The sequence below is a fragment of the Typopeltis vanoorti genome, chromosome 10 (genome assembly GCF_054136105.1).
Source record: "Typopeltis vanoorti isolate ZY-2024b chromosome 10, IOZ_Tvanoo_1.0, whole genome shotgun sequence".
NCBI classification, from domain to species: Eukaryota; Metazoa; Arthropoda; class Arachnida; order Uropygi; family Thelyphonidae; genus Typopeltis; species Typopeltis vanoorti.
In genome coordinates this window covers 7,518,789-7,539,405 of record NC_143558.1, presented here as the reverse complement: position 1 = coordinate 7,539,405, position 20,617 = coordinate 7,518,789, and the positions used below count along the sequence as shown (strand labels likewise).

General features: G+C 37.6%; 1 protein-coding gene across 2 annotated transcripts in view; it reads right to left on the bottom strand.

The window, feature by feature from the left end:
- The window catches only part of BTBD9 (BTB (POZ) domain containing 9), a 271,031-nt gene that overhangs the window by 163,905 nt on the left and 86,509 nt on the right, over positions 1-20,617 (bottom strand). For both annotated transcript variants that reach the window (XM_090398752.1, XM_090398751.1), the window contains exon 4: positions 4,583-4,813. In XM_090398752.1, the coding sequence (XP_090254878.1) occupies positions 4,583-4,813 (231 nt within the window). The remainder of the gene's footprint in view (positions 1-4,582; positions 4,814-20,617) is intronic.

Genomic DNA, 20,617 nt, shown 5'->3' with positions numbered 1-20,617 from the left:
TCCAGACCCCAGTAAATCATAACTTTCAATTTCTATTTTATCTCCCTCTATTATAAATTCGTTTAAATTGCCAGAACCCACTTGTTTTGTTGAAGTTAAACTTAAGCTGGCTTTGTTATTTTCTGTCTTAACTAATAGAATCAAATGCTCCAGATTGTCCTTATTTTCTGATATGAATACTTGATTAAATTAGCAAGTGGTTTATCTTTTATATCCTTTTAAAACTTAATGCTAAAAATGACATTACTTTTGGGATGACCTGATTAACACAGTAGTATTAATCAGTATACTAACAGGCTGATCCCCTCTCCCTTTCATGTAAAGCCTTACAAACTGTAGGAGCTTATACAAGTTCATCCAAAATTTATTATAAAGGTCCATTCATTTCAATTCTATTTTAAATTTCATTCTTTAACTAAGCTTTTCCTTTAATTGGTGGCTCAGTGAAATTGATATTTTTTGCTTATGCTAAAGCTTGAATTAGTTGCAAATCAATTCAAAATGATTTTTAAAAGGACCAAAACAGAAAACTTGCATCACATCCAAATGGCAATAGCTTTTGTCACACATTGTTCCTATTACTTTTGTCCTCTAAGGGTTCCATTGCAGAATTACCTACAGAAAGGCTATCTTCACTACTTTCCTCCAATGCTTGCATTGATAACTGATAAATGTTCACCTATCATTACAAATTTATGATGTTTAATGTTCCCCTTTATTTATATTTTGCCTAAAATAGATATGAATGAATTTGAAAATGGTTTATAGAGTTTGGCTTTCTGCAATGACATTTTCCATGAAAGCCTAGAAATAATTTTATAGCTAATCTGACTTTCAAAAAAATCTACCCTCATGGTGCTCCAAGAACTTCCCTAAAAATACTTTGACTTGGCCTTACCTAAAAGAAGGAATATTTAGTTAAGTCTTCCACTCATTCTTTGAGCTTAAATAATAAAGCAACACGTAAAAACCACAGTGATATCTTTAATTAGTAAAAGGACAGAAATTTCGTACTATAATTAATAGTACATCTTCAGTGTCTGTAACAGTAATAGGAATGGAATACAAGCAAAACGTTCAGTGGATCACCTATTAAAATACAATTGTTACCGTGTGCTAGGAAATAATAGAAATAACAATTGTATTTTAATAGGTGATCCACTGAACGTTTTGCTTGTATTCCATTCCTATTACTGTTACAGACACTGAAGATGTACTATTAATTATAGTACGAAATTTCTGTCCTTTTACTAATTAAAGATATCACTGTGGTTTTTACATGTTGCTTTATTATTTAAATACTATGCCACAGGTTCCACTAAAAATCATTCTTAGAGCTTATTTTCTATAGGTACTTTCATGCACATTCAGATGAACTGGCATCTGTAATCGTTCCATGTTATAAAAATATGGCACATTGTCAACGACTATACATAATTCAATTACAAATGGAAATTACAGATTTCCCTTAACCCTGAGGAGATTGCAGCTGATCTGACAGATACAAATTGTTTAATATAAATATTCTTACACATATCCAGGTATAGCTTGAAGGTCATGAGTAACTGCGCATGCATATATTACGAGTGATATTCCACACTGTTTATGCGGTCAGTTTTGGTTTAACACGTTATGTAAAGGTGTGTGATATTTCATAGTAAATTGTATCTGAGAGATACCATGACCTCCGATGTCAATATAGTATTGGTTTAGTTGTTTTTTTTTTTAAATTACCATTGAAAATGGTTGGAAAAATATAATAGATTGGATAATCCATCAGACGTTGAAGAGATTCAGTGATTTTGTTACTCAAGTCCAATGATGAGAATGATGGTCGAATGCGAAAGTGAAGTGATATTTGATAGTAAATTGTATCCGAGAGATACCACGAACTCCAATGTCAGTATAGCATTGGTTCAGTTTTTTTCTGTGTTCAATAATTTAAGTTTTTGTTTTTAGATTGTAACTGAAAATAAATAAACCATGTATTATATTTGCAGTGTTTTTTTTTCCAAGTTTTATCGCATTTTAGCACATACTAGTAATGAATGTATCCCTCAATACACGCAACCTATGCTGCAATTTTTTTCAACTGCGACTTCCACAGGGTTAAACTAACTTCTTCCTCTGAATCTCTTTGTACTCCTCAGAACAACCTTTTGCCAGGGATTCCCGACTTAAGTTACTGATCTACAATAGATTCCACAACTAACACTTGGTTTCACACCCACCCACCGACCGACCAATTGGTCCTGTTCTGGGGGTGCTGTTTAATGAGACATACTGATGACAATGTGGGTGATATATATAAAATTCAATTATGAATTAAAATCTTTAATGGATTGTATCAGTTTTACAAGCAGATTTCCTATCCAAACTATGGCTATCATGAATTCCAGATACTATTTTGTCATTATGTACAATATTTGTACTATGGAATATCATCATAGCCAAATCTACATATTATATGCTGTTTAAGATCCTGTCATCATACAGTCAGTGAATCATTCAAACAAATTAACTTTTCATTGACAAAAGATTAAGAATCTAATATAATGAATGGAAACTGATCTGGAGATCAAACATCCTTAATCATGTGATATAATACATTAGATGAAAATTAACCACCTGGGGTGTTCAATGTTCTCATCTTATAAGTATGCATTATCATTAAAATGTTTGTCAGGAATTTTTTGCTGGCCAGTTTGCCACTGGAAAAAAAGTTCTTATATTCACGATTACACCTAGACTTTGAGCCAAAAACTTACGGGTAACCAAATAGCCATACTTACTTGATTGCTGAGGCCAGAATATTCATTGAATTGTTTGTGCAACATCCATGAGTAGCCACATGTGTGTGCGTGCGCATTACAAAAACGGTCCTATATGTTATGACAAGAGCAAAGCGCATTTGATTAAAAAATAGTAATTTTCAAATTCTTCAGTCAATTTTTAGATTTTTGTTTGTAAAATGGAAACTAGATTAAACAGAATGAAATGCAATAAATTTGCCTCTTGCTTAACTGGCAGTCAAGCTTTCTGATCCCTTGCTAAGGCTGTTGGATATAACTTCTGCCCTTCTCTGCTGTTACCTCTTCCATCTTGATGGCACTATGGTAACCTCACCAAAGAAAAAGGTGGACCGCTTAGCATCAGTTTTTTCCCTACAACTGCTGCTGCCAGAATGACCAAAGCAAATCACTTCCCATACTTCCACAAATTGCCCACTGTCTCCTCTGAACTTTCAACTGAAAGGACATCAGAAAATCTCCCATTAATCTTGATACTAATAAAACTCCTGGTCCAGATGGTATTCCTCCAGTTGTGCTCAAGACTTATGTCCACACTAATTTGTGCACAGAAGGCATTTGATCATGTCTGGTGCAGAGGCCTCCTGAACAAGTTGCCATCTTGGCCTCCCTTCTACGCAGTGAATGGATTGCCAGCTTCCTCATTGGTCATTCATTGTCATGGTGAATGGCTTCCTCTCAAATTTCCCCATGAATGCTGGAGTGCCCAAGGTTCTGTGCTAACCCATGCTCATCCTCCTTAATATCAATGATCTTCTTTCCCTGACTTCAAATCCTGTTCATAAATTTGCTGAAGACAGTACTCTTCTTCATTCAAGAAGCCCTGCATTACCCTCGAGATCTTCAATAACCAGTGACTCGAACACCGACTTCCTCAACATCCCCAAATGAAGTGAAGAGAACTTAGTAAATTTCAATGCCAAAAAAACTCAAGCCTGCCTTATTACCTACAAGAAAAATCCTACCTCAACCCCTCTCATTTTTGATAATGTTCTAGTTTACTTACAAGATCAACTTTCTCTTCTTGCGTTGACTGTCACGTCCACTTTATCCTGGCACAAACATTACTTACATAGCCTCTGTCTTCTAAAAAGCTTGCTCTTTTCCATTCTAAACATTACTTCTCTTACTCGCAACTCTTAATATTTGATGTCTCAGATCCAACGAACTTTAGAGTACTGTTCCACCATTTGAGGCAGAGCATCCAAGACCTCCCTAAGAAATGATATTCAGAAGAAAACAATCCACTTAATAGACAACCCTTCCCTCACAGACTCCCTTCAGTCATTTTATCATATGCACTGTTTCAGTGCTGTGCTTTTTCTATAGATACTTATATATAAACCAGCATGGCTCTTCTGAATTCGTTGCTACCATTCCTCCACTTTCTTCTTACCATTTAAGAACTAGAGCAGCTACTGGCTGCTCTGGTTTTTACATGGTAAGTTCTCAACTAACTTCCCACCAGCTTCCTTCATTCCATCCACCTCTATTCTTTGGAACAAAATCTCCCCCATACAGTTTTTCCCTGTTATGTTAAAGGGTGAGAATACAACCTCTCACCCTTTAACATAACAGGCCACATTTTTTCCTTAATCACTTACCCATGTGGCACTATAGTGTTATAGGTCTTGTGACTTGTCATGTGTGGAGTCAAAAAAAAAGTTCATTAGGAATGTTAAGTTTTCCTATCATCTAATGAAATGCATAGAATTTTTACTACTATAAAAAACAGACTAAAACCACCTTACTACTAACTATAAATTACTTACAGCAGAAAGAGTCAAGAATGACTCATGGTGGATAATATCCAGTGCATTACGATCCACAAATCCACAGCACACTTCAGCAAGGGAAGACAAATGAAAAAGGCTAGCCATGTCATATATCATACATACGTTTTTAATGTTTAGAATAGCTTTTAAGTATTCTGATATGGCGTTTTCTAGATCTACAAAACCATACTGATGTGCCAAGCCAAGTACGTCCAGAATCATTTCCTCCTAAAAAAATATACTTTCATTAAAGAAAACTAAAAGATAATCTTTAAAATGGAAAACATGATCAGTAACATTAGCAATATTAATTGACAATTAAAAAAAAATCTGAAACCAAAATTGCAACTGACATATGAAATAAAGTTAACTTCTTAACTGTTAAAAAGATTATTCAAAATCTCCATGAAGTTATTAGATTCACTGTAGGAGATTCCGATCTTAAACAACACTAAGTTTATCATGCTATTTTTAAACTCATTTGCTGTCTGTGCAGTTGCGTAGCTAGAGCTGTTGCTGCCCGGGGTGATCCCTGAGTTTGCCGCCCCTCTCAATACACACCAAAAATACTACAAAAAGTCAAAACGATGTATAGGGAAATAAATTAAAACGCTATGTTTATTTTTGAGTAAAACTTTAATTTCAACATTCTAAAATGTTATTTTTCTTGCTTTTCTGTTAGCAAAATCGATGGGAATGGCGAAGTCTATTTCATAGTAATGTAGATAATTCTTAATCAAATTTTATGTAGAAAAACTCCTCTCACAACTAGCAACACTTACAGCAATTGCAAGGAAAATTCGCAGTAGTATTACAATATTTTGAACTGAGTTTGAGACTATTTTAGAATTAACTGCAAAAGTTCAAAAGGTTCAAAGTGCCGCCCGGGGCAGACCGCCCCCTCTGCACCCCCTAGCTACGCCACTGTGTCTGTGCTCTCATCACCCTATCAAGACAATGCATTCCAAGGTCTAACCACCCCATGCAAAACAGCCATTCCTCACCCTCTTACCTATCCCTTCCATTTGTAACTCCCAAGGATGGGCAATTGTCCTTGCTCTATTCTTTTGATCTACCATATGAAAGAATTCCAGTTTCAACCCTGTAACTACCTTCCAACAGTTTGTCTCAATCCTATCACCTCTCTTATTGACTAAACTCTACAGTCTGCAGGTCAGTCTCTCCTCATAGTTAACATTATACAGTCCTGATATATATATATATTTTTTTTTTTTCTCCCGGCCTTCGTGCCCTCTCCAAAGTTATTTCATCTCCTTCAAGTCCTGGTGACCAAATCTGGGCATAACAGTCCGTGTGTGAGAGAGAGAGATTATACAATGGAACCACAACTCTTCTAGTCAGTGTGCACATTATTGCAACAATCCTCTGGGTTACCTTCAACCACCTTTGCAATGTCCCCAAAACTTCAAGTCTATTAATCACCACTCCAAGGCCCCTATATCTCCACTTTCACTAGCACAGTTCCTCCAACAGAATAACTTCTCATCTATGGATTCCAAACTTCAAGCCCTTACATTTAGGTACATTAAACTGATCCCCCCCCATTCATTTCCCATCTCTCCAGCTTACTCAAATCCTCCTGGAGGGCTACCACATCGGTGTTGTTACTAATCCCAGTTTTACATCATCTGCAAACAATTGAATATCTGTAATCCATCGACAGTCATTGATATAAAGGTTAACCCAGCGTTAGTGAGGTGGAGTGACACAGATCCCAAAGATTTTAAACTGATTAACTTTTTAACAATGCGTGGCAGCATGTCATGCCTCGGTATAGCTTCCCCTCCCATAACCCACTACTCAACGACATAGACAACAGGCTGTTGTACACAAGCAAGTTTAGTGTGCAGAGGTGTAAAGCGTGCTGGGGTCACACCTTACCAAAGTGCAACTACATTTACTTCCAAAACTCAAATTGTTTTCATGTATACTCTACTAAAATATTATCGTTACTGCTGTGTCTTCTATATTTTTTTACATACAACTATAAGCAAATACGTTTTCGTAAGTATTTAGAGAGTATTTTGAGAATAATATCTTTTTTTTTTACCAGATGAGTTATGAGCAGGAAGAACAGAGGTTACATCAACTTATAGATGACGCTTTGACAGACGAGAAGCCATTTAGTGGAGATGATGATAGTGCAATTGATTTAGAATTAGTCAGTAACCATGAGTCTGATACAGAACAAGACTGACGAAGAATCCCGAGAGAATCCACTAATATTGATTAAAAAGATATGAGTTTCTATAATACACTACATTTGGGTGGGTCTGTGGGACCCCACCTTACCACTTTTGTTACATTTTCCCACCTCACCAGCACCAGGCTAAACAATATGGGTCCCAGGAATGAGCCCTGCAGGACTCCACTTATAACCTATCTCCATGATAATGCCCTGAATAATATAAGCACGTAAACACAAGAAAGATATTTAATTAACCAAATATTTCGGTCTGGAAATAGCAGACCATCTTCAGCGATCTCTCCTATTTTGGACAAACTGGACGTTTTCTTGAAAAAAGAATCTAAGAACATCAATCCTCCATTCATCACAACAAGCCTGAAAAATTTGGATTGGCTCAGCATGGGATCGAAACTAACCACAACATCCTTTGGTCAAAACTCGCCTCTTACATATATCCAGTTATAAATTTGAACGTTTATTCAAAGAAAGTGTAGATGCCATACTCCATTGTCCTAACCTGAATCAGAATGACTGTATATCTATATCAAAAATCTGGGAAAGTCTAATCAGGATAATTCATTAATTCATATTAATTTTATGTTATTTAATATTATTAATTAATCTTTATTTCAATCATGTCTGCTTAAAAATATTCCCTTTAATACTTAGTGATATAACATCATGCGGCTTGTTCTATTTTTAAATGATCTATTGTTGGTATTCCACCTTGTATTTTTTTTTTAAACTGTTCTTGTAGTGCCACTGAAGATGGTCTGCTATTTCCAAACCAAAATATTTGGTTAATTAAATATCTTTCTTGTGTTTACATGCTTATATTATTCAGTCTTTATGTCACAAGTATCCTTAAAACTTCAAATGATAATGCCCTCTCATGCACAACTGATATCTATCAGACAGCCAATCCCTAATCCAATAAGTTGATATCCAAACTCATATGCTGTAACTCCTCAGCTATATGCTTATCAGCTACTTATGTGGTTTCCTGTTAAATGCCTTTGTAAAATCAAAAAGGGCAGCATATGCACCTTTCCCTCATAAAATAACTGGGCTAGTTACTTTATTATGAAATGCAATTAGATTACCAAAATAAGTGTGCCATTTAACAAACCATGCTGATCCTCACAGATCACATTACCCTCCTCTACCCAACGCTGTATATGATCTCGCACTAATTTCTCCAAAATTTTAACTATAGAAGAAATACAAACGTCTATAGTTTGACACTTTTATTCAACCACCACCTTTATGCAATGGGACATTCTTGCCCTTCCTCCAATCCTTGGCAACTTTCCCATAGCCAGACTTTCATTGAAGAATCAAGTCAGAGCTGTTAACTGCTTAGCACATTCTCTTAGTAATGAAATTTCATCTAGTTCTGTTGCCTTATTGACATCCAGAGAGCTTAGTAGTATTCATAACACACGCTCCTCTTGCAATTCTAAACATTGAACTCTCCCCATCGCTTTGGCAATAAAACCTTTTCACAGGAAGAAATACTCCAATAAAAGTGATCATTAAATAACTCCACTGTCTTCTGCATCAGTCATCCTACTCTCATTTTCATCTAACAATGTCATTTGTCCACAATCATTTCTCTCCCTACTGGCCAAATAATAAAAAAATTTCTTTGGATTCTCCTTGAATCTCAGGGAGAATCTCTTCTCATATTCAAGTTTTGCTTTCCTTACCATGCTAGTCATTTTCCTAGCCCATCTTTATATTTCTCATGCAACTGCTCTCCACCTCTCATACTTTTTTCAGTGGCTTCCTTTTCATCTGCAGTTTCTGTGTGAGATCATCAGTCATTCACACAGTCATCTTGGTCCCTTTTTCACTTTAGGTATACAATTTGCCATTGCTACTATATTTCTTCACTAGTTTCCATGCACTGGTGATGTCTCCTTTCCAAAATCTTCAACCTATGTAAATGTCAAGCTGTTTTTTAATCACTTGCTTTATAATTCCACAATTTTTTTTTCAACAACTCTGCATGTCTATTCATCTCCCCCAAGTCAAGGACACATGGTCACTCTTCAACTGGAGGCAGGGATGGCATTTCTGTTAAAATTAGGTTAGGTCCTCTGATGTCAGTACCAAATCTAAAACTCTTGAGCATCTTGCTCCTATTACATATTACCTGAGGCATTTGTCCCTGAAGAATTCCAAAAATTCCATTCCCTCATTACTGCATGCTGTTTTCTCTTCCCAATTTATATTGCTGTAATTAAAACCTCCCATAATCACTTCTTTTGCACTTGCCAAGCTCAACTGTAAATATTTCTCTCCTCAAACAATGTATTCCCCACCTATAGCAATATCCCACTAAATATCCTGTCCTGGCCATCCCCATGTCAAACTATATACTCTCAAAACCATTAGTGTCATTTCCCTCCAACTCCTTGTCTGAGTGGACATAACTCATCACAAGTAATACTCCACCATGTTTGCCCTTCTTATCCTTCTGAAATACACTATATCCTCTTATTTCTACTCCTGTCAGTATATCATATTCTGCCACCATGCTTCATTGATCCCAATCTTTGGACTGGCTGAGACTATCAATGTCACTAATTCATCTTCATTTCTGATACTCCTGACATTTGTATAAAGCAGCAGCAATGAACTGTCAGTATTTTTACACCTATTATTCCCTCCAGACTCCATAACACCATACATTTCTCCCATCTCCTGAATGCATCTCTATAAGAGGTCATCCCTGCTTCCATCCACCTTGAAAAACTTGTTTCCCTGCACTAATACTCACTTGCTCTGAGAACTATTCTCTCTAGATGCCTGTGTCCTTCCTCATTTGAATGCAGTTCATCCCTCACATACACCTATCCTCATTTGCACTCCAAGCAACCATATAATCCAATCCTCTGACACATTCCTGCTATCATGCCATTCATTATTGATGCTCTTCTCTTCATCTCTGCATTATTATATCTAACACACTATCTTCCTTCTTGCACACATTTGGACACAATCTCAACTCTCTTGCTACCCAATTTACACTACCTCTCAGGTCATATGTACTCACCATAATAATCATGCTGTCCACTCACTTTTCTATCATTCCTCCAGACAAGCGCTCCTCTAGCATTCTATTTTGAACTCCACAAATCATTGCATCTCCATATATCACATCTCTAAGTGCTCCATTTCTTGCTTAGCTGCATTCCTCACACTCTTTGCATTTCTATTTACCTGCCTTCTTGTCATCTCTCCATCCCTAATGTCTGCCTCTGCTCTGACTCTCTCTCCTTGCACTCCTACTTGAGTAAATTGCATCAATGGCAGTATCATATTAAAAATGAGGATGTTAGGAAAGAATTTCCTCGTTAGCATTCAGGAATGTGTTAGCCTATCTAATCTCAGATAGTATGGTCACTTAAATGGAATGAGAGAGGAAAGATTAGCAAAACCAATGATCTTTGACAGGCTGGAAAGAAAAAGGCCCACAGGAGGACCAAGATCTAGATGGATTGATACAGTAAATGCAGTAAAGTGCCTTAGAAGACAAATATTGGATCTGATAAGATTGATCTCGACAAATAGATTAATTTGGAGAAAAATTGTTCATCAGAAGTTAGTAATGATTCAATTTTTTTTCATGTAATACAATAATAATATCCTGCACATCACCTGAGAGTATCAGGAATTTGATTATGAATAAGAATGAAGTTAACTGAGGTCTGCTGTCAGTAGTAGATATGAGCAAGAATAAAATGCAGTTGATCCAACTGCAGTGCAGGAACTCTATTCGTTTTAGAAATTATGGACTTTACATCTTGAGTAAATTGACACTAGTAGCAGATCCGTGTTATAAATAACTATTTTAATTTCCCAACGTTTCAACCTTCATATTAAGGTATATACAAATATATATCTGGAGTATATACAAACATACAAGGAAAAGCTGAGTTATATTTCACACAGTAAGCTAAAAAAACTGATTTGATCACCGGTTATTCTACTGGCATGACCTCTAGTGAAAAAAAAAAGATAAAATTCAAAATTATTTAGAAACTACATCAAAGCTAAATTCTATTTAAGATAACATGGGAGAAATATTCTTTCATGTAGATAGTTTTTTTTTTTACAGTAAGAATGATGTCCTATTTTTAATATGACAATTGTTATATTAGATTTAAGATTCTGAATTATCTACAGTCCTGTTTATAGTTGACTCTTAGGGAGAAAGGTTCCATATGTAGAATATGTGCCTTCCATATGCTTGGGATTTTTAGACCATTATTGTTCAGATTGGGGTGGTTGATAAGAATCTCACAGGCTTCCTTAAATTTGTGTTCATACCATGTTTTGGTATGATGTAAACAACTGGTGCTTTTCCAGTCAATTCTATGTAAAGTGTTCAGGGCATGATCAGAAAGGCCAGCTTCACCATAGTTATATTTAATGTGTCGTTTATGTTCCTTTTGTCTGACAGGAATTGTGCGTCCTGTTTACCCTATATATCTTAGATTACAGTGCAATAAATATGGTATACTCCAGGGTGGGCCAGCACCCTGAAATATACTTATCTAATGTCCCCTTAATGTAAGGAATGGGTATAGTTTTATTGTAGTCTGGTTTATCTTTGTTTTTTATTGAGGTTGTGTAGAAAATTATGTTAATAGGGTTTTGGCTGTAACCATTTCTTAGAAAATGTATTGCTGATAACTTTAAATTAGTCTTTCAGCACCTGTTCATTGGAGCAGATCTTCAAAGCCATGTTTTTTAGAGTATTAATGACACCTAGTTTTTGTGTTGGGTGGTGATACAAGTTTATGAGTATACATTGGCCAGTATGTGTCGGTTTCCAGTAAACAGTGAAGGAAAGACTGCCAGAAGGAAGATGTGCGACAAGTGTATCTAGAAACTGAAGTGTGTTCTGTTTTTCAATCCCAATTGTGAACTGTATGCGTTTGTGTTGTTTGTTTAGGTGGCTAAGGAAAGTGTCTAGTTTCACAGCCATGGGGCCAGATCGCAAAAACATCGTCAACGTATCTAAGCCAGATTTTGGGTTTTAAAGGAGAGGAATCTAGAGCATGTTGCTCAAAATGTTTAATATAAAAGTTAGCAATAAGGGGGGGGGATAATGGCAAGCCCATGGCTGTGCCTTCTTTTTGTAGGTAGAAATCATTTTGCCATACAAAATAACCAGAACGTAATATATGCACAAAAAGCACCGTGATATCTGGAGGGAATTTGTTCTGTAAAAGGATTGTGTCATTGATTGGGAGATTCGTAAAGAAGGCAGAGACATCAAAACTGACTAATAAATCATCTTTTTCTAATGTAATATCTTTGATTATGAAGTGTTGTGTGTTTCTAATATAGGAGGGGAAATGACCTACCAACTCCTCGAGTGTTGCTAGGTGATAATTTGGGCTGTCTATACCTTCGACTATCCACCGGAGTGGAGTTTTGTTCATGTATCTTTGGTAGACCATAAATTCTCGGGGAACGAGTGTAGTGCGGAAGTAATTTTTTTGACTATTTTTGGCCCATGTAGTAACTGATTTAAGTAGTTTCTCTGTTTTCTTTTTTATTCTATTGGTTGGGTCTTAGTTAACAAGTTGTTATGTACTATTGTCTGAGACTAGCAGATTCATTTTTTCTATATATGTAGTTCAGTTTATGAAGGTCGAAACATCGGGAAATTAAAATAGTTAATTATAACACAGTTGTAAAATCCATAATTTCTGAAATGAATGCTGATCACCATGCAACACTAAAAGAAAGGAACTCAACTTAAAGAAAGCAACTTACCATGCTTTTGTGCCTAACAGAACTCCCGGGACACATACAGAGAAGCTACTTATTTCTACGTTTATATTAAAAGTGAATGGATGAAGGTGGAAGAAATCTGTCTAGAGGCAAACGGTATAAATAAGCAAATAACCTGTATAATAGATGCAAAAATTCAAAATGACTTCATAAAGCTACAAATAATGCATATGTTGACTGTTTGACAGATTTCTCCATCACTCTAGAAAGATTTATACAAAGTACTAAATGTGTAACTATAGATTTTCCCTTTTTGAGATAGGGCAATGCAATTTAAATAACAAAAAAGGCAGTGTCACTTATGAATTGTAGATAAATAAGTAGGTTACCTTGGCATAAGCTCTCAAAAGCTCTCATAAGTTTTTCCTTTGAAGAACTTACCAGAGCTTCTGATCTAATACTGGAATTTAGCTGAATGAACTATACTCCACATTGCTTTAAACCAAAACAAACACAACATGAAATTTATGCCGAGTGGCACATTGCCTGCTTAAACATCTTCAGAGAAGATGACCCATCAAACTTCAACAGAATAAGATAGACACCAACAACTACAACATAAAAAGTATCAATGGAAAAGAAACTGAGAAAAAATACCATATTGAAATAATTAATGATACCAAAACAAAAACAGGCAAGATTCTTCTAAATAAATAATGTTATTCAGGCAATAATGATTAGGAAAGGAAGCAATAGCTATAGTACTAAACATAAGGATAATCTTGATGGCAGGCAATATTAAGTGGTGATGTGAGAATTGGATAATACTTATTTATGCATGTTATAACCACAGGAAGGTTCTACTAAAGAAGGAATTTTTTCCTTTCATTAGAGAAGACAGATGACATAGAAAGTTTCCTTGTTAAAGATATAAACAGCAGAACACGAAATAAATACCAAACAAAATGTTTTAGGAAATTTTCAAGAAAATACTAATAGTAAGTACCTTCTGAATTTAGAATAATATAATGAAATGCATATTTATATATATGCATTTATCAAGCGCTACGAACGTGTTTTGAAAAGCTCCTGGTTCAGATAAGTTTTACTAGGAATAATTAAGTATATATGCGTAATTGTTTAAGTAAGAGCGGCTGTAAACATTGTACGCTACCGATATTATTAGTGTGGGGTTTTTTTCCTTGCTTAAACTAAATACAAAAACGTTAATATTAGACCTAGTAACCTGCAGAGGGGAAAAAAAAAAAAAAAGGCAGCGGCATTGTCATTCCATGATTTTAATTTGGATTTCAGTCGGTTCGTTAAGTGTGAGGTCTGTTACATGTATTCCTTCGATTACATAAATGATTTGTGGATGTTTAGTGCGGATGGAAGAAGGGTGTGTGCGAAATGTGACCTGAACGAGGAATTGATGAATGCGAATATGAAGTTGATGACAGAAAGTGCTAGTACCGATTGTGTCGCGAGTGCACGTTTGAAAGAGGAGGATGGCGAGAAAGACAGGCGAAAAAATGTTAAAAAATCAGGAAAAAAGAAAAAGAGCGATTTGACAACCGTAACGGATGTTAAAAGGGACGAAAGTGAGGCGGAAAGAAACGAAATTGAGAGAACGAATGAAAGTAGAAATGGAGTGGTGCAGAAACCGCAAGTAAAAAAAATCGAAAGAATGAATGATAGCGAAAAAAGAATGACTGATGGCGAAAGTTGGACGCATTTTGGAACGAAAGTACTGAACCAAAGAAAGATGAATGACAGTAAAAGTGAGAAGAATGATAGTGAAAGTTGGACGTATGTTGGACCGAAAGTACGGAAACAAAGAAGGATGAATGAGAGGGAAAGTGAAGAGGGGGTCGAGAGTTAGAAAGATTTAATGATAGAGTGAATGTGTCGCGAGGTTCAGAAGGTGAATTGGATTGGATGAAGCAAGAAATGAAATGGATGCGGAATGAAATTAAGAGAATTCAGGTCAAAACTATTAAAATAAATCATGATGGCATGAAAGAGTTAACAAATGATGAGCGAGTGGCGTTGTATGGCAACTCCATTATTAAAGGTGTGCTAGAGGATAAAATGCACAAGGTATGTTTTCCAGGCAGTAAAATGAGTAGAGTGATTGAGGCATTGAATATGAGGCGGGAACGAGCAAAAGAGTTAATTGTATTAATTGGTACGAATGATTTGAGAGAGAACAAAGAGCATGTCAAAATGAATGTCAGGAGACTGCTTGGAAAGATAAAGGAGAATAGTGTGACAGGAAGGGTGGTCAGTGTGTTGCCTAGGTATGATTGTGGTGAAATGAGGCGGAGAGCAAGGATTATGAATGATATTCTGGCTGAAATGTGTGAGGAGATGGGAGTACAGTTTGTTAATGTGTGGAATGAGTTTGAGGGACGAAGTGAGCTGTATGGGAGCGATGGACTGCATTTGAGTGGTTATGGTGCGAGTCGCTTGGAGAGACTGCTGCTGGAAGGTAGAGAAGTGAATAGAGAGAATGAATCAGATCGAGAGGGGAGTGATGTGGAAGAGCAGGAGAGTAAGACAGGAGAGAATGAAGGAGTGGAAATGAATGTGGAAGTGAGTGGTATGAGTATAGAAAATGAGAATGGGTGTGCAAGAGGAGCAGGAAAACGGGGAAGCTCAGGGTGGACAGGGATACACAGCGTGAGAAAGGTGGATGCTCCAAGAGGAGGTGAGAGAATGTGTAGGCAGGAAAGTAATGGGATGATCAGGGATCAAAAGGAAACAGATGGAATTGCAAAGGGTTCTAAAATGAAGAAGCAGAAAGGGAAATGGCCCCAGTCCAGCATGGAGAGATCACATCGAGTGAGTGTTATCAGTGGAACTAGCTGTAGATCCAGAAATGAGTTGTGTTTGTATACCAATGCTAGAAGTATAAGAAACAAGGCGGATGAAATGGTTGCACTAATTGCGTCTGTGCACCAAGAGATTGTCGGAATAAGTGAGACATGGTTAGATGAGGATGACATCCTGACAGGAATAGAGATGGAAAGGTATGATGTGTTTCGTGATAATAGAAGGGGTAAAAAGGGAGGGGGAGTGCTATTGATGATAGAGAAAGAGTTATGTCCATACAAGGTAGAGATGCAAGAGGGAAATGGGGCCAGTGGTTTTGAGGCAGTGTGGTGTGAGATAGAGGTGAATAGAATCAAATACTTGGTGGGATGTTGTTATAGACCTGGTAATGTGGATGGCGGTGATAGTGAAATGTATAGTCAAATAAGCCAAGCAAATAAGAAAAGGGTGATCATTATGGGTGATTTTAATTATGGCAATATAGACTGGAATGAAGAGATAGCAACTGGAAGTAATGAAAATGAGTTTCTTGAGTTTTTGAGGGATAACTACCTCAGACAGTATGTAACAGAGGGCACATGAGGATTAAGGGTCTTGGATTTGGTCATCTCATCGGAGGATGTAATTATCAATGAGGTATCAAATCATCCACCAATTGGTGAAAGTGACCATGAGGTGATTACTTGGGTGGTTGCCAGCAGTGCAAGGACCCCTGTGAAAAAAGGGTATATGTGGAACTACAAGGGGGGTGATTATGAAGAGCTCAGGAGACAGCTTGCAGGTGTGGCATGGAATGAGGAGTTAGCTGGAAAAGGGATCGATGCAGCTTGGGGGATTTTCAAAAAATATTTAGCAGATGCAATGTCTAAATGTATACCATGGGTGAGAAGGTTAAATAAGTTAGGTGTGAGATGGATGAATAAAGAGATTAAGCATGCAATACAGAGAAAAAGGGCATTGTGGAGGCAGCATAAGAGAAGTGGAAGTAACCAATTTCATGAGTTCTACAAAGACCAGGCAAGGAGAGTGACTTGGTTGGTGAGAGTAGCTAAAGAGAGGTATGAACAGCAGTTAGCTAATGAAGCTAAAAAGAATACTAGGGAGTTCTTTTGATATGTAGCCGCCAGCAAAAGAAAGAATGATTATGGAAGGATGACATTGATTGGAGGAAATGGTATAAGGACAGCTGTTGCAGAATGTGTGGTGGAGATACTTAATGAGCAGTTCATAAAGATCTTTCAATCTTGTGAATGTGACTTCATGGAGAGATTAAGAGCAGTTGATGATGGGGAGGAGAGACTGACTGTAAGTGAGCAAGAGGTGTTTGGGGAGTTGAGTAAACTAGATGTAAATAAGGCTGTGGGACTTGATAATATATCACCGTGTATTCTGAAGGAATGTGCCAGAGAGTTGACACCTGCCTTGACATATTTTTTTAATACGAGTCTTGCACTTGGTCAAGTTCCTAAAGAGTGGAAGGAGGGCAAGATTGATTGTGCCACTTCATAAAGGAGGTGATCGAACTCAAGCATCAAACTATAGGCCTATCTGTGTGTCAGGTGTTGTGATTAAGTTGTTGGAGAAGCTTGTGAGAACTAGGATTCAGAGTTGGGTTGACAACAATGGTATAATCTTTGATGGACAGCATGGATTTGCTAAAGGGAGGTCGTGTTTTAGTAATCTACTTACTTATTACAATAAAGTGACTGCTTCCTTGGACAGAGGAGAAGGATACACAGTAATATACTTGGATTTCGCAAAAGCTTTTGATAGAGTACCTCATGATAAGTTGACAGTCAAAGTAGAGCAGATGGGGTTGGATATTAGATTAGTGCATTGGATTGGAGACTGGCTATCTGATAGGTATCAACAAGTTGTGTATGGAGGCGCAATATCCAGGAAAAGGAAAGTCACTAGTGGAGTGCCTCAGGGATCTGTTTTAGGGCCATTACTATTTAACTTGTATATTAATGATATTGGCAAAGATTTGGATGGAGATATTCAGTTGTTTGCAGATGATGCAAAGTTGGGACGAACCATAAAGAGTAGTGAAGATGTTGTGGCCTTGCAAGAAGACTTGAATAAATTGAGTGATTGGGCAAGCAAATGGGGATGTGAGTTCAATGTTGCAAAATGTAAGGTTTTAAAATTTGGAAAACAAAGATGGGATGCAGAATTTATGCTTGGTGAGAATATATTGTTGGAAGTAGAGGAAATAAGAGATCTGGGAGTGATAGTGGATAAGGATCTAAAATTTAGAGGACACATCGCCAAAATTGTGAAGACAACACAAAGACTTCTGGGAATGATGAGGAGGACACTGACGTGTAGAAGTAGGGAGATTCTTGTTCCATTGTATAAGGCTTTGATTAGGCCACACATGGACTATTGTGCCCAGATTTGGTCACCTGGTTTTCAGAAGGATGAAGAGATGTTGGAAAAGGTCCAAAGGCGACTGACTAAGGTAGTTTCTGACCTCTGGAATGTCGAGTATGAGGAAAGATTGAAAAGATGTAATTTACAGAGTCTAGTGGAGAGAAGGAAGAGGGGAGATATGATAGAGACCTACAAGTTGGTAAGGGGTTGTTATAGGATCAATGGTGGAGAAGTTCTACAGCGAATAGTGGGAGATCAGGGGAGAACCAGAGGTCATCCCTGGAAACTGTATAAAGAGGGTGTGAGTGGGGGAGTGAGAGGCAGGTTTTTTCGTGCAGAGTTGTGAATGGTTGGAATGCCTTGCCTGAGAGTGTGGTATCTGCAAGGAGTTTGAATGTGTTTAAGACCCGATATGATGAGATGTGTGTGAGATAAAAGGACCTCCTAGATGAGTCTTTGACTCCATGAGGTCTTGTTTAATAATAATATAAGTAGTGAGGTTGTCAGTAAAGACAGAAAAATCCAAATTCCATAGAGAACAAGAGATAGTCCTGTAATAGAAAGTACAAAAGTTCCCAGCAAATATGGCACAGCATGTGTTAAGAGAATAGAGAAAAATGTAAAAGTGTCTAAACAAGTCACAAGAAGACAATATATTATATATGAGACTTATCGAGCAGTATGTAATCTGTATTTATTTTGGGTGTGAAAGACAAGAATGCACTATCTTCACTGCTATTCATCTTTATATGGATCAATCATAAAGGAATGAGTCATTAGATCTGATATCAAATTAGATATATTAATCTCAGCTCCTTATGGTCCGCACGGTTAGCCTAGTGGCTTTGTGCTTCGCAACCATATGCCTGGGGAAGGAGTGTCCCAGGTTCGATTCCAGTCTTGGGCACGGGCAGGCAGTAGGGTTTTTCCGCCAGTTTATCTGGAGTTTTTCATCCTGCAAGCAGGCGAACTGGCCCCATGAACATATGCCTGTACAGTCAAAAATATATCTCCCCCCCCCCAATGGCAGACCAGACGACCGGTCGGTTGGGAGTAGTACTAACAAGAAGTCGCATCTAAGTAACATGCGGATCCTGCATAGGAAGCAGGAATAACGCGTAGTGAAAGAAGAATCTCAGCTCCTTATACAGATGTTATATTTAAAATCCACTACAAGTCCTGAAGATTCCTTAACTAAATATCTGCTATAATAAATTTATCATGAAAATCAGTAATAAAAATACAGGTTATAAATACATATGGAAACACTGAAAACCACCTGCATTTTGAATGGGAAACCTATAAAACAAGTAAAATATTTCAACTATTTAGGCACAATTTTTTTTAGTGAAGATGGCAAATTAAATATGGAAGGCAACAAAACAAATTGAGTAAGATTGGGAAGCAAATGAAATTTATATGGAATAAGAGAAATGAGCCAGACACCACAATATACAAGGGAGCACTGAAACCAATTTAACTTAGATCTGAGAGTTAGGTTAAATATAAAGCAGTTGACCAAAAACCGACCAAAGTTGACCACAGACATGACAGTTCTGAGAAAAATTATGTGAACAGATGGCATCGATAACAATCATTAAATATGAAGATATTAGGAACTTTACATTGTAAGCATTCAGAAATGTGTAAGCAGAGCTAATCTCAAGGTGGTATTGTCACTTACAGAATGAGTGAGGAAAGATCAGCAAAACAGGTTTGATGTCAAGATACCTGGAAAAACTCAGGGCAAGCCTCAGCTACTGGGCAGGTCAGCAGGTGGTGGATAGCAGAACAGCTTGCAAATATGTAAGCTAGCTGCAATGAGGGACCTGAGCAGCCCCAAACCGAGGTGGTAGTGCTAATAGGGCACTAACCAAATACTGTAACATGGTCAGGTCATCATATAATGGTCATACCGCATCGTTTGTCGCCGTTACCAAGGGATGCATTCGGGTTTTAGGCAGAGGAACCCGTTTGAAAAATATATTACAGTCTCCCTTAGACACCATTCCTCAGCACTCTGCTAGAGGAAACTCCATCAATGGGCCCACTACCTGTTTGGGGAGGTGTTTAGGGGCAGTGCAAAGAAATGGTTCTGCAAAAGGATGGAAATGACAACAACAACGGCACCATCTTTTCTCTGACAGGGAAGATGTAGCATTGGACGTCCTTTTTGCAGATGACCTAGTTCTGCTTAGCTCTGCCATAGATGACCCTGAATAGGTTTGTAGCTGTTTGTGCAGAAGATCAGTGATGATCAGTGTGGGCGAAAGGAAAACATTTGTGGTCTCAAGACAACCATCCAGTGCACTCTACATGTGAGTGGAGTCCCACTGAGGCAGGTGGAGAAGTTTAAATACCTTGGGTCCATATTTACGAGTGATGGAAAATGGAACATATATAGCTAGATACTCGAATTGACTAATTGGCTCAGCAAGCGCAATATTGCAGGAGCTTGGCCATTTGGTAGTATTGAAGCAGGCGTTAAGCCAGAAGGCAAAGCTGGCTATCTTCAATACAATCTATGTCCCCATCTCACCTATGATCACGAGAGCTGAGTAATGACCGAAAGAATGCAGACACGAATGCAAGCGGTGAAATGAGGTTCCTTCAAGGGATTGCGGGGCTGACAAGAGTCAATAGGGTTAGAAGCTCTGCAATTCAGGAAACCCTCAATACTCAATATCATGGTATGGGCACCTGGTCAGAATGCCACAAGAGAGGCTTCCCCAGCAGGCCCTCTTTGCCAAGGCAAGGGAGGCCATGCAGAAGGCCAAGGACTTGCTGGATAGATTATATCCAAACCTTGGGTGGACATGTCTGGGAGTCCCACCAGAAAACCTGAGCTTGGTGGCAGA